The sequence below is a fragment of the Podarcis raffonei genome, chromosome Z (assembly GCF_027172205.1).
Source record: "Podarcis raffonei isolate rPodRaf1 chromosome Z, rPodRaf1.pri, whole genome shotgun sequence".
Taxonomy (NCBI): domain Eukaryota; kingdom Metazoa; phylum Chordata; class Lepidosauria; order Squamata; family Lacertidae; genus Podarcis; species Podarcis raffonei.
The window spans coordinates 33,058,225-33,071,800 of NC_070621.1; the positions used below are offsets into that span (position 1 = coordinate 33,058,225).

Genomic DNA, 13,576 nt, shown 5'->3' on the forward strand with positions numbered 1-13,576 from the left:
ATGGATCAATGGTCTTGTTAGATAGTAAAATTCATGTTAAATTGCTGTTTTAGGGGATGGAATGGATTAATCCTTTTTGCATTACTTTCTATGGGAAAGTGCAATTTGGTTTTGGAACATTTTGGTTTTAGAACAGACTTCCGGAATGGATTAAGTTTGAGAACCAAGGTACCACTGTATTCCTATTTGGAGATGTTGGAAGATTAGACAGCTCAGTCAGTAGAATATGAGACTCTTAAATCTTAGGGTTGTGGTTTCAATGGGCAAAGGATTCCTGCATTTCAGGGGTGCTGGACTAGATGACCCCCGTCCCTTCCAGTCCTAAAATTCTATGATTCTACAAACATGGGACCCTGAGTTATGTCCCTTATAGCACTAATTAGAGGGGAGTTTTGTGGTTACCATAGTTCCACTTTGGGGCAAGGAGGAAGTACTCAGAAGTCTGATTCACTTTGACAAATATTTTTCAGATCATGGAATCGCAGAATTGTAGAGTTGGAAGGGACCCCCCCATGGTCATCCATTCCACCCCACTGCAATGCAGGAATCGCAACTCAAAATAGTCCCTGACAAATGACCTGACAGATGTTTTTAACTGTTTTTAGAATGCTTTGGTTGTTTTGGAACTACTTAAGAAAAAGTGTGTGCGTTTGCCACTTTGGGCTCCTTCAGGAGGATGGTTGGGATATATAAATTCTTTCTCTTTTTTTAAGAAAATCTTTATTAATTTTTACCTAGACAAATATACATGGGTTACATAACATAAAACAGAAAATGATACAAATGAATAGAAACAATGAAATAAGAAAAGATAAAGGAACAAATGTAAACAAATACAATATATTACACTTACATGACAGATTAAAAAATATAACTTCCAATAGTTCTCATTATACTACTTTTATTATCTGTATTCCTTGCACAGATTCCTATTATTTTGTCTTGTGTATGTATATATAAACCACTATTACATTTTATGTAATTCTTGGTCACCAGTGTCACTCTATTTCTGCAAGTATCTTATTGCTCGTACAATACATTTTTAAATATTCCTTAAATATTTTCCATTCCCAATATATCTTCTGGTTTGACACTCCTTTAATTTTTCCAGTCAGTTTTGCAGGTTGCAGGTATTCTATCATAAGAGTTTGCCACTCTGTAATCGTTGGTAAGATTTCATCCTTCCAATTTCTTGCCACTGTTATTCTGGCTGCTGTGATTGCATACATAAACAATGGTCTTATATATATTTTTTAATTTCCATTGGTAATATACCTAACAGAAAAAATTCTGGTCTTTTTTGAAATGTAAGTTTGAATAGTTTTTTTAATTCACTATAAATTGTTATTCCAAAATTCACGGATAGCTTCGCAGTTGCACCACATATAGAAATATGATCCTGTATCTTTTTTACATCTCCAACATATTGGCGATCTGCCTTTATACATTTTTGCAAGTTTTAGAGGAGTGTGATGCCATCTGTATAACATCTTCATGGTATTTTCTCTGAGGTTATAGCATGCCGTGAATTTTATATCTGTCCTCCATAATCTTTCCCATTGTTCCATGTAAATATTGCATCCCAAATCTTACCATTACAACTTTTAACTTGTTCTTCTTTTACTTCCCATTCTAATAAATAGTCATAAATTTGTGATATGTGTTTTCCTTTATTATGGGTTAACACTTTTTCAAATTTAGATGTTTCTTTTGCGATACCTTCTTTCTTATCTATGCACAGTCTTTGGTTTAACTGGGGATATATAAATTCTATCATCATCATCATCATCACCATCATCTTAACATTTGAGCGCACATCCCTTGCTGCCTCTTGGAATAAAACAAAGTGGCTTGAAAACAAGACAGTCTCACAGGTTTACTTAAAAAGCACACAGAGAGATGGGGGGATACTAATGCTTTTTGTCTGATATCAGGATGCAAGGCTTTCGAGAGACAAAGGTGTCTGTAAGACACGACTTTGATAGCAGATAATATACTAAAGACCCAAGAGCAGAAATCCAGACTCTACAGCCAAAGTCCTGTCCGATGCCATGCCATGCCAGGAGAACATTAAGCATAGCCTCCTGAATCCTGGCTGGTACTGTTTTCAACAGAGCTCTTTGGTCTGAGTTTGATCCCACTTCCGCAAATTGATTTGCAGTTGCAGGTCCGTTTCCCAAATCTGCTACAAACCATGATAATCTCCAGTACCCTTGCTAATGAGCTGCTTTTATTTCGCCAAGGCTGCATTGTTGAGTTCTGTTTTAGGATGAACCAGCACCGTCAGAACCTCACTATTAAAGTGCGTACCCCAAGAAGGAGTCTCTTGCTGCCTCTTGAAATAAGATCGATTGGTATTTATATATTTTATTTTCTTATTTGGAGCATTTGTACCCTGCTTGTCAGCCAAAGAAGGCTCCTAGACTGGCTTGCATACTGTCAAGTAAAACAAGACAGTGCCTGCTGGAATCTTACAGTGTTAACAACACAACACACAAAAATGAAAAAGGACAGGGAAGGGGAAGGGGGGGAAGCAGATTTTGAAACAATATGCCTCTTCACACACAAACTGAGCACTAAAAACATTTGTTCACTTCAGAAGCCAATATGAAAGCAACTATTTACAAAAACCTAGAGTTCCAGGAGAGATTTGATTCTGTCGGTCTTTAAAAGAAAACTTGCCTAATCTGTGCTACCCCAAACAAGAAGCAATGGAATTCTGCCGTGCAGCAAAAATTGTATGAGAAGGGAGTGTGAATGAAAAGCACATATTAGTCAAAATAAATGTCCAATCTAGAGGGTCACATTCTTCCCTGTCTTTCAGGGTTATTCAGTTAAGCACACTGTCTGGGGAAAGGTTTGACATCTGAGACTAGATCTGCAGTACTCATAAACATTTCACTCTTTGGAGATGAGTAGTCAGCACCGTCCAAGTATGGGGGGGGGGGTGGAAGACAGGGTTGAAGAAATAGAAGAATACATTCAATCTCCTACACGAAGCCAGAACCAATTATGAAGCTTTACCAGTTGGTTATATATCAAATGCATGGATCATGCAGCTGCAAAGAGTTCTACCCAGCCACTCCCACAGGCAACATGGAATTCTTCTGTGCAATTTATAGTGGTACCTCGGGTCAAGAACTTAATTCGTTCTGGAGGTCCGTTCTTAACCTGAAACTGTTCTTAACCTGAAGTACCACTTTAGCTAATGGGGCCTCCCACTGCCGCTGCTCCGCTGCCGCACATTTTCTGTTCTCATCCTGAAGCAAAATTCTTAACCCAAGGTACTACAGTGGACGCTCAGGTTGCGAACATGATCCGTGTGGGATGCACATTTGCAACCTGTGGCAGCCAAAACTCGCAGCGGCGTGTCCCGTACGCGCAGGTTGCGACCCGGCGCTTCTGCGCATGCGCAACCGCTGAAACCCAGAAGTAACCCGTTCCTGTACTTCCGGGTTTCAGCGGTCCGCAACCCAAAAAAACGCAACCTGAAGCATCTGTAACCGGAGGTATGACTGTATTTCTGGGTTAGCGGAGTCTGTAACCTGAAGCGTCTGTAACCTGAGGTACCACTGTATTATTATTATTGTTGTTGTTATTGTTAATAATAATAATACAGTGGTACCTCGGGTTATCGGGACGCGGGTGGCGCTGTGGGTAAACCCTCAGCGCCTAGGACTTGCCGATCGCATGGTCGGCGGTTCGAATCCCCGCGGCGGGGTGCGCTCCCGTCATTCGGTCCCAGCGCCTGCCAACCTAGCAGTTCAAAAGCACCTCCGGGTGCAAGTAGATAAATAGGGACCGCTTACCAGCGGGAAGGTAAACGGCGTTCCGTGTGCTGTGCTGGCTCGCCAGATGCAGCTTGTCACGCTGGCCACGTGACCCGGAAGTGTCTCCGGACAGCGCTGGTCCCCAGCCTATAGAGTGAGATGAGCGCACAACCCTAGAGTCTGTCAAGACTGGCCCGTACGGGCAGGGGTACCTTTACCTTACCTTACCTCGGGTTACATACGCTTCAGGTTACATATGCTTCAGGTTACACACTCCGCTAACCCAGAAATAGTGCTTCAAGTTAAGAACTTTGCTTCAGGATAAGAATAGAAATCGGGGTCCGGCGGCACGGCAGCAGCAGGAGGCCCCATTAGCTAAAGTGGTGCTTCAGGTTAAGAACAGTTTCAGGTTAAGAATGGACCTCCGGAACGAATTAAGTACTTAACCTGAGGTACCACTGTAAAGATGTAAGGCGAACCTATATTGCACCTCATTAAAAATGCCAGGTCACTTCACAACAATATACTGATGGACTCAATAGAATCAGCAATAAATATTGGGGCACGGGCCTTGGCTGGTACCCTGAAATGCACAGCCCCCGCGCCAGTCCTGAAGACTGAGGAGGCTCAACTCCAGAGGTCAGCAACCTTTTTCAGCCGTGGGGGGGGCGGACTACAGTGGTACCTCAGGTGGTGCTTCAGGTTAAGAACAGTTTCAGGTTAAGAACAGACCTCTGGAATGAATTAAGTTCTTAACCCGAGGTACGACTGTATATTTTTTGGGGGGGAAATGAACTAATTCCTATGCCCCACAAATGCCCCCCAAGGGTGCAGGGCATGTGTCCTGGGGGCGGGGCACATTACCCGCGGGGGCGGGGCGCCCAGCGCAGGCGGGGGGCGGGGGGACAGCCATCATGAAACCCGACCAGGATCGCACTGCCGGGGGCTGTGCGCTCCCCCCACACTCCTCTTCCTCCGCCAGTGAGTCAATGTAGTCAGTGCTAAGTTGGATTTTCACAATGTTCTGATGCAGCGTGAGGCATATTCCTATGTCTAAACCTTGTGCATAAGTTGCACTCATGAAGCTTAGAATGTAAGTCAGGGGTTAGCAAACTTTTTCAGCAGGGGGCTGGTCCACTGTCCCTCGGACTTTGTGGGGGGCCAGACTATATTTTTTGGGGGGAATGAACGAATTCCTATGCCCCACAAATAACCCAGAGATGCATTTTAAATAAAAGGACACATTCTACTCATGTAAAAACACACTGATTCCCGGACCGTCTGCGGGCCGAATTTAGAAGGTGATTGGGCCGGATCTGGCCCCCAGACCTTAGGTTGCCTACCCCTGCTCAAGGCAATAACTTTCTGCACTTCACGTTAACTCAGAAGACAGCCCAGTTGTGCTCAGATGCTCAAAATTCCCTTTTCACCTTTGAAACGGGAAGTCCGATGCCTGGTCCTGCAACTTTCTGCACTTCACGTTAACTCAGAAGACAGCCCAGTTGTGCGCAGATGCTCAAAATTCCCTTTTCACCTTTGAAACGGGAAGTCCGATGCCTGGTCCTGCAACTTTCTGCACTTCACGTTAACTCAGAAGACAGACCAGTTGTGCGCAGATGCTCAAAATTCCCTTTTCACCTTTGAAACTTTGGAGGGTCTGTTTCAATTGACATCGGGACAGCTCAACTGGCAGTGCAGCTGCCTTTATTGCAGAGGCAGAAAGTTTCCTTCCTTTCATATTCAGGATTTCTGTACTTACATAAAAATTATAAAATTGTTTATGCTGTTTGTTAAAAGTCATGAATGAACTCTCACAACTTGTTGATAAGGTAGCTTGCTTGTGTTTCAATAAATAGTATAAGAGGAGCATTCATAGGAAGTTGCACTTTACAATCTAGCTTAGCACTGCCTACACTGACTGGCAGCAACTCTGCAGGGTTTTCAAACCTGGGGCATTTCCAGCCCCATCTGGTGGAGAGCCTGGACTGAACCTGGGATCTCCTGCATGCAAAGCAAGTCCTCCCTAGGCTCAGGAGGCATGAGTTCTCTACTGTATTTCAAAAAATGTTTGGATGGGCTCTCTTTAGAAAAGTTGCAAGAAAATGTATGAGCTGGTTTGTGATAAAAAGGGATCTGTAAAGCTGCAAACAGCAAGTGTCCCAAAGAGAGGGAGAAAACATCGGAACTAGAGAGGGAGGGGAGATTTGTTCAGGGTCAAGGTGGGTGGGTTGCCATGGAAACAGTGTCCTGCCCATCTCCGTGACATCTATTGCTGCCTGCATAAAAGACAGCAGTTCCACATCTCCTTCGCGAGTTAGTTGGGAGGAGTTGGCTGAGATAGAAGTGGGACGGAGGAGCAAGCAATCTGCTAGCTACCGAGCGAGCGAGCGAGCGGCCAACAGGGGAGATAGGTGTAGACTTTTCTTTTATTTGCTTCAACTTTTATTTTATTTGCTTCAACTTTATCATTTCATTTTTCATTTGGATATTTTGTGCACATATTTTCCTGGACATTTTAGACAGAGAGGAGTAGCGGTAGGGTTAGAGGCAAGGTTCGGAGTTACTGTTGTGTGAGGATTTTAAAGGAGTTTATTTTAAACCGGAGGGGATTTCACCTGAAGAGATGGCCAGCATCATCAATATGTAAGTAGGATTTCTTCTGCCTCTTCTTTTTAATCTTCTGGAGCGAGGGCTTGGGGTCCCCCACACGGCCAGCACCCCCACGGAATTTAACATTTTCCCGAAGAGCTTAACTTCTCTTCGCGCGCGCCCCCTTTCCCTGCGGTCCCATTCTCCCGCAAATCTCATTGTAGCTCCTCTGCTTAGAGTGAGCTGCCGTTAGCGCCAAGGATGCAGGTTCGATACCCATAAGGTACAGCTGCATATTCCTGCACTGAAGGGGGTTGAACTAGATGATCCCCGGGTACCTTCCATAATTATTATTTTTTGGATGCTTTTTATTACATTGATAGCCCACTTTGCATCCAAGCAGTTTAAGGTGGTCTTTATGGCTTGCCTTTCCCCCTTACCTGTTCGGCAGGCTAGGGTGGGAGTGACTGGACCCAATATCAAACAGTGCACTTCGCGACTGAGTGGGGATTTGCACTCGGATCTCCTAGTCCAGAATTCTAACCGCTATACACCCCCCGCCCTCGCTCCTACTCCTTCTCCGTTTCTCAACTCTTCGGACGCTCTGTCAGTCTTCCTGTCAGTCACTCTGGCACTAAGAGAGTTTTAATCGCATTCTTCGGCTCGTCTATGCCTTGATGCTGTGACGACCCTCCTAGAAGCCCCCTTAGTTCTCCAGGCTGGGCAGGGTTGCCTTAAAAGCATTATGCTGAGGGCTCTTTTAAACGCGGGAAATGCTTCCCTTCTCTTTGCTTTGCCGGGGGTGGTGGAGTCGGGGTGGGGGGTGTTGGGATCCCCCCTCACACATGAGGTGCACTACTGTGTTCCTGTGGAGAGCCGTTTGGGGTCTGTGGGTGCATAAAAAACACGGAGAGAGCCCTGGATCAGAGGGAAAGCCCGTCTAGTCCAAACAGATGTGCCCTGTAAAACTCACAAACAGTAGCCCGCTCCTGCGGCTTGTCCTCTAGCAGTTGGCTCCGGAGGTAGAGTGCCTCTGTTCATGGAAGCTCTATATAGCGATGTTCGGTAATGGTAAAAGATGTTTTTCTCCTCCAACAATTGGTGTAATCTGCTTCCCAGCCCGGCAGGCTACTTGTCCTTTGAGCATCAGGTGCCTGCAAATTTCAGAAACGGATTAAGTTCCCACCAGCGTTCTGAAATCAGATGATTCAAAGCTCTCCTTTCTCTCCAAGTCCACGATCATCTTGGATAACTCCTTCTTGCTCCTTTCCTTGTTGGTTTTTTAAATAATAATAAATAAATTGTTAAAGATTTCTTGGTTTACAAAAAAAAATATGCATTGTCTCTTTTTTCAAGTTGTGTTTTCTACGGATCAGTTTCATTTGTTGCGAGACGTTAGCGTTGCGCGCAGTGTTAGGTTTGGAAGAAAAGGGGGGGTCGGGGGGAGAGGGAGGTCGGGTGGCGATGCTTCTCTTCTACTTAGTGTATTTGTGGGTTCACCTGTCGCATTTCCTTGGTTGTGAGTAGTTTACCAAAAAAATGGATTGTCTCTTTTTTCAAGTTGCGTTTTCTACGGATCCGTTTCATTTGTTGTGAGACATTAGTGTTGCGTGCAGTGTTAGGTTAGGAAGAAAAGAGGGGGGGGTCGAGGGGAAGAGGGGGGTCGGGTGGCGATGCTTCTATTCTGCTTAGCGTATTTGTGGGTTCACTTACTATTCACTTGTTGCATTTCCTTGGTTGTGAGTATTTTACAAAAAAAGGGCATTGTCTCTTTTTTCAAGTTGTGTTTTCTACGGATCAGTTTCATTTTTTGTGAGACATTAGTGTTGCCTGCAGTGTTAGGTTAGGAAGAAAAGAGGGGGAGAGGGGGGTCGGGTGGCGATGCTTCTCTTCTACTTTGTGTATGTGTGGGTTCACTTATTATTCACTTGTTGCATTTCCTTGGCGGTGCGAGTTTGAGGGGGGGTGACCTAGGGTGTTGGTGGTCTTTGGTTGGCTGCAGTGAGATTTGTTTTTGTGCGTGATTGGGCATCTAGGGTACAAATAACCAGAAACCTCGTCAAACTATACCTCCACAACAACAACTCCTCGTGGTAACAAATCAACAACTACCCGAGGAGATGCAACAACACCAAATTTCCTTGTTGATACGATGTCCTGCAGCCGAAGTAGCGTGTTTGTGTTATTGCTACGCTGCAAAGACTCCGTCTTCTCTTACACACACACACACACACACACCATTTTGGTTGTAGGCTTCTGTCTCAGCTTTTGAGATGTGTTGGGGAGGGGGGTTTACTGGGTTGTTTTTAACCTTTATTATGCATTTTGTGTTTTTATATTGTGATTTTTATATTGCAACCAGTACTTTTTTTCTAAAAAAAAATGTTTAGGGGTAATCTCATTTTGACTCAAGAAAATCACCATTTTATAGTTCAAATCGGGGAAAATAAATGCAGTACAGTAAATGCAAAGATTCAAAAAATGTTTAGGGGTATGCGTACCCCTGCATCCCCAAGAAAAAAAAGCATTGGTTTTAACTGAGACCTGCTGGTATAGGGTGGTATAACAAAGCGGGTTCTCCTTCATGGAGAGCATATGTTGCAGTGGGAGCAACCATGACATCCCCTGTTGCTGGGCGGGTTAGTTTGGATGGCCACAAATTTGATTGGGCACCCCCAATGTTGCTTGGGAAAATTGATGGTTGCAATTTTATTTGATTGATGGGGGTGCTATATAGGTCCCTGTGCGCAGCGTTGAACTTCCTCTTTTCGCTGTGCACATCGGATTACCCGCCCACCGTCGCTTTAATTAGGGTTTGTTTGTGTTGACCTTTCTATGCCTGTCATGGGGTCGTCTGCTTTGGAGCAGGGGCCTGGTAGGATTTTTACTATTTGGCTGATTGGCTGGGGCCATTTGGGTTTGCCTACTGCGCAGCAAATCGTCACAACTTGTAAGGTTGCAGTTAGGCATTGGTTTTTTTGTTTTGGTTTTTTATTAAAGATTTTCTTGTTTTACAGAAGTATGTGTAATGTCTCTTGTATTTTTTCCATGTAACATTTTTGCAAATCAGTTTCATTTGTTGAGACATTGGGGGGGGAAGGGGGGGAGATGTGGGGGGTGGGGGGGTCAGGTGGCGATGTTTCTATTTTGCTTAATGTATGTAGGGTTTGGTGTCAGCGTTGCTCGTGCTGTTCATTTGTGTTTCTTGGTGGTGAGAGAGGTTGGGGTTGGCCTAGGGTGTGGCTGTTCATTTGTTAATTTTTTGGTTGGTGGAGGGGATGAGGTTGGCTGTGCCTGCCCCTCCAATGCTGCTGCTGCAAGGGTATTCCGTTAAAGGAATCCAGGGGTTCACCATGCTTTTGTCTGTATCCCTGACAAAGGGCTAGGGCCCCAGGGAGAATTTGGGGGAGAGGTGTGAGCCTGGCTCCCAGCTTTATTCTTTCCCCAAAATTGTTTACCATTACTGACTTCCGTACAGGTGTGGTTGTCAGTTCTGTTCCTACCTCCAAGTGGGAACAGATAGTCGCTAACCAATGCCTAAGCAACCACTCACTTACTGTAATTCAATAACGTTGTGGCCAAAATTATGCCAAAAACCAAAACAAAAATGATGTGTGAACCGTGTTTTCATTCGGGGGTGTCTTGGGGGCCCTTGACACGCAACAACAACAACAACGTCTGCTCCTCTGCTTCTCTTCTAGGTTCAGGAGACTGAGGGACATGATATTCGGGGAGAGGACTGAGCCCAAGAAGTCCAGGGCTGCTGTGCGCCCAGGTGAACAAATGCTTCATTTTCATTTTGGAGCATAAGGAGGAGTGGCCTTAATGCTTTAATACTCAACTGTGGAAAATAAGTAGAAATGAACTAACGTGCCCCCATGTCCTTTCCTTCTTCTCTTGTTGCAGATGCTTCAGTGACTGTCAGGCCTGTGGTATCACGTGCGGTTAGTATTTGAGAAAACAGCACAGTACATACTAAATCCCTCACCCACCCACCCCCATCCACAAATGCTGTTTATACCCCCATTTAGGCTGTCTCAGATGCAGAGAAGCCCTCCCGCCATGAATTGACAGCCTTACTCTTGCCTTTTCAGCAACAGGAGAAGGATGAGTCCTTCCTCTCTTGCGTGCTGGCCACTTGCTCGGAGGCCCGCATGAGAGAAAAGGACACGTTGAGGTACTCCAAAAATCTGGCCGTCAAGTCAATTGCGGTGAGTGACAGGTTGCATGATGTATCCAGGGGTGAGGTGGGCAGGAGAGCTGGGGCGGGATTTGGGGGATGTTGGGCAGAAGGAAGGCTTGGCGGGGTCTGGCCAAGAGAAGGGTTGTGCAGGCATTTGGCATTAAATTGCCAATTCCTGCCCTGAGTTTGGGGTTAGAAGAATCCAGCTGATGTCCATAGGGAACTGACTTTCCCCCGCTCTGCCCTCTGTTCTCTATCAGGAAATCATGGGACGGATTCCGTGCTTTACGCACCCTGAATTGGTTCTTGCTATGGCACTGGAGGCTCTTTACCAACTGAGGTACGCTGGGTTCTTTGAGCTTGACAACGAGCTGGGGGGGGGGCAGAATGTGGAAAGGTGTTACCAGACCTTGCCACTTAGATTGGAATTAGATTGGAATAATTGCTTACAATTTCTTGAGTTTTTTGCGTTCAAAAAGCTTTATTTATGCAGCAACTATTTACAGTATGAGTGGAGATGTGAGAGAGAAAATTAACTAAGACCTAGAGGCTTGCATACAAAGTGCCAGGTAGACTGCCACATAAACAGTGCCCTCGTATGTTTATTTTAATTTTACCTTTATTCATTTTATCCTGTAAAATTTATACACTGCTTGATTGTAAAAAGTGGTTTAAGCTAACACATGCATTCACTAGAAGTTCAAGAGAATGTAATGTATTTGATGCCCCCCCTCAATATGAGGAAGACTCCAAGGAGACAGAGTCTAAAAACTTTTCCCTCCATCTCGCCAGCCTCATGAAGCCCAAATTGCCACTGAAGCTCCACAGCCTGATTGTGCATGCAGCCTTTGCGGCTGTCGTTGAGGTGAAAAGTGAGCCCGACAGACATGTAAGTTGTTAGTTTTGAAATTTGACTTCTGTGGTTATTTCTTCTTCACACACTTTAAGTATTGCACCCATTGCTCAACATCTGATCTCTCTTTCTTCTGCTTGGCACATCCTCTCCCTCCCTCAACGGACCCATGTGGATGAAAATTGCCATTGTCTACAGGAGCTGGACGAACGTTATACTCTGATGCTGGGAGGCCTCCTCTGGGAAGCCCCAAGCGCTAAGCTCCTGAACTTGCTGATGAATGTAAGTATATTGATGGCATCAGTGGCTGTTTTACCTAGAAAGCTTTCATGGAAAAGCCGCCACCTAACATACACTTTCTCAGCAGTGCACCTCTTTGGCCCTTCCCCTCTTGGAAGGCAAGCTGGCCACATGGAATAGCCAGCAAAGGCCCACTTGCCCAAACAGCTAAAGGAGGGCCTTTGACGCAGAGCTACAATTTGGGTCTGGAGGACATTGCCATTTTAGAACAGTTGAGGACAGTGAGAAACGGATCTCTCTCTGAGCGTGTAAGGGGCTTCACAGTGGTCTGTCTCTTTCACCCAGACCAGCCCCTGATTCTGAGGTCTTCTTTCCTCCCACAGGAACTGAGAGGTTACGCCAGAAGTCCAGTTGCAGCAGAGAGGCAGCTGGCAGCCAGTGGCATTGGCTCGCTGATGTCCTATGCCAAGGCGCTCCGTCGCCTGAAGGTAAGTATCTCACCTTTATTTATTAATTCCTTTGGCACACTTACATCTCACCTTAACAGCCCCAAGAGGCTCCCAGAGTGGCTTACGAAAGGATTCCCACAGTCTGGTATCAGGCACACAGCACAATGTGTGTCCCTGGGATGCCAGACAATTCTGGAGACATTTCCTGGCCTCTTCCTTGGTGTTACACTTCCACCTCTGCCTAGTAGGCTGCAGGACCCATTGAAGTCGCCTGAGGCAAGGGATTGGGGCCAGGCAATAGAACTCACTCATCCCATGATGGAAGCAAGTCTTCCCTGGCTTGGGTCTGCTTCCATGTTCTCTTGTACCCATTATTTGTGGAGCGCTTAGTATCAGATCGGTCATCTGATCCAGTACTGTATTTTCTTTTCTCTACAGAATGTTCTCATCCCTCTGGAGCTGGCTCACTTCTGCCCCAAAGAAGGTAAGACCCACAGCCTGGGGATGTGGGACTCACTTTCCAGACTAGGTAGGGCCCACTCAGTAGCTGCAGTATCCTTGCTTGATGCAGACCTTCTGGGTCATGGGGCTATGAAATCCTGCCACAGGACAAACGTGACTATTTCCCTCCAGGGCCAAACTGCAGGCTTGGAAGGAGTCCTTGCCACCAAAGACAGCCTCCATAAATAGAACCCCAGCCCTGTATGGTTGAATGGGTACCAGGTAAATTTGGTGAATCAGTAAATGTGACATAAATTAATCTCTCTTCTCCTTCATTCTCTTCCAGATGACATAATGCTTAGTGTCGATTTCAATTACGCGGAGAAGACCGAAGTCTAAGTTTCGAGGCTCAGCAACTATGGAGTGGCAATTTTTGCTTACTGTTTCATTGTGTGTGTTGTTGCTAATTGTGATCATTGCTGTTGTTTTAGAATTATTTCCTATGCAATAGTACAGTGGTACCTCAGGTTAAGAATTTAATTCTCAGTCTCAGTCAGTTTTATCGCACATAGCCAAAGGCTGCCCAATGTACACAAAATTATTTGACAATTAAAAGAAAATATACTGAATTGATAAAAAAGACTTAAAACATTTATATTATTAAAACATTATGTACTCTAAACAAAGCTATACAAGTACCCCAATGTACAAATAAAAACATTAAACAATACAGTGGTGCCTCGCAAGACGAATGCCTCGCAAGACGAAAAATGCACAAGACGAAAGGGTTTTTCGGTTTTTGCGTTGCTTCGCAAGACGATTTTCCCTATGGGCTTGCTTTGCAAGACGAAAACGTCTTGCGAGTTTGTTCGCTTTTTTCTTAAAGCCGCTTGAAGAGGCGCAGTTGCGACGGACCGTGCTTCGCAAGACGAAAAACATCGCAAGACGAAAAGACTCGCGGAACGAGTTAATTTCATCTTGCGAGGCACCACTGTAAAATTCATAAGCTAAAATCATCACATGGTCACTAATGTTAAAAACAATATCAATT

General features: G+C 45.1%; 1 protein-coding gene across 1 annotated transcript; it reads left to right on the forward strand.

Annotated features, from left to right (window-relative positions):
* The first annotated feature begins 6,081 nt into the window (after nt 1-6,081).
* On the forward strand, nt 6,082-13,209 carry LOC128406912 (uncharacterized). The gene is made up of 10 exons (XM_053374784.1): nt 6,082-6,413; nt 10,061-10,134; nt 10,266-10,303; nt 10,454-10,570; nt 10,803-10,882; nt 11,335-11,431; nt 11,594-11,677; nt 12,019-12,123; nt 12,523-12,568; nt 12,872-13,209. Exons 1-10 carry the CDS (start codon nt 6,394-6,396, stop codon nt 12,922-12,924), a joined length of 714 nt encoding a protein of 237 aa, XP_053230759.1. The 5' UTR covers nt 6,082-6,393; the 3' UTR covers nt 12,925-13,209.
* Nucleotides 13,210-13,576: the final 367 nt, after the last annotated feature.

What these genes read in the sequence shown, in the direction of transcription:
- LOC128406912 (XM_053374784.1), top strand. Translation starts at nt 6,394, where the DNA reads ATGGCCAGCATCATCAATAT. An exon ending in AGGCGCTCCGTCGCCTGAAG is followed by an intron (nt 12,124 to 12,522) that starts GTAAGTATCTCA and finishes TTTTCTCTACAG; the next exon opens with AATGTTCTCATCCCTCTGGA. An exon ending in TCACTTCTGCCCCAAAGAAG is followed by an intron (nt 12,569 to 12,871) that starts GTAAGACCCACA and finishes ATTCTCTTCCAG; the next exon opens with ATGACATAATGCTTAGTGTC.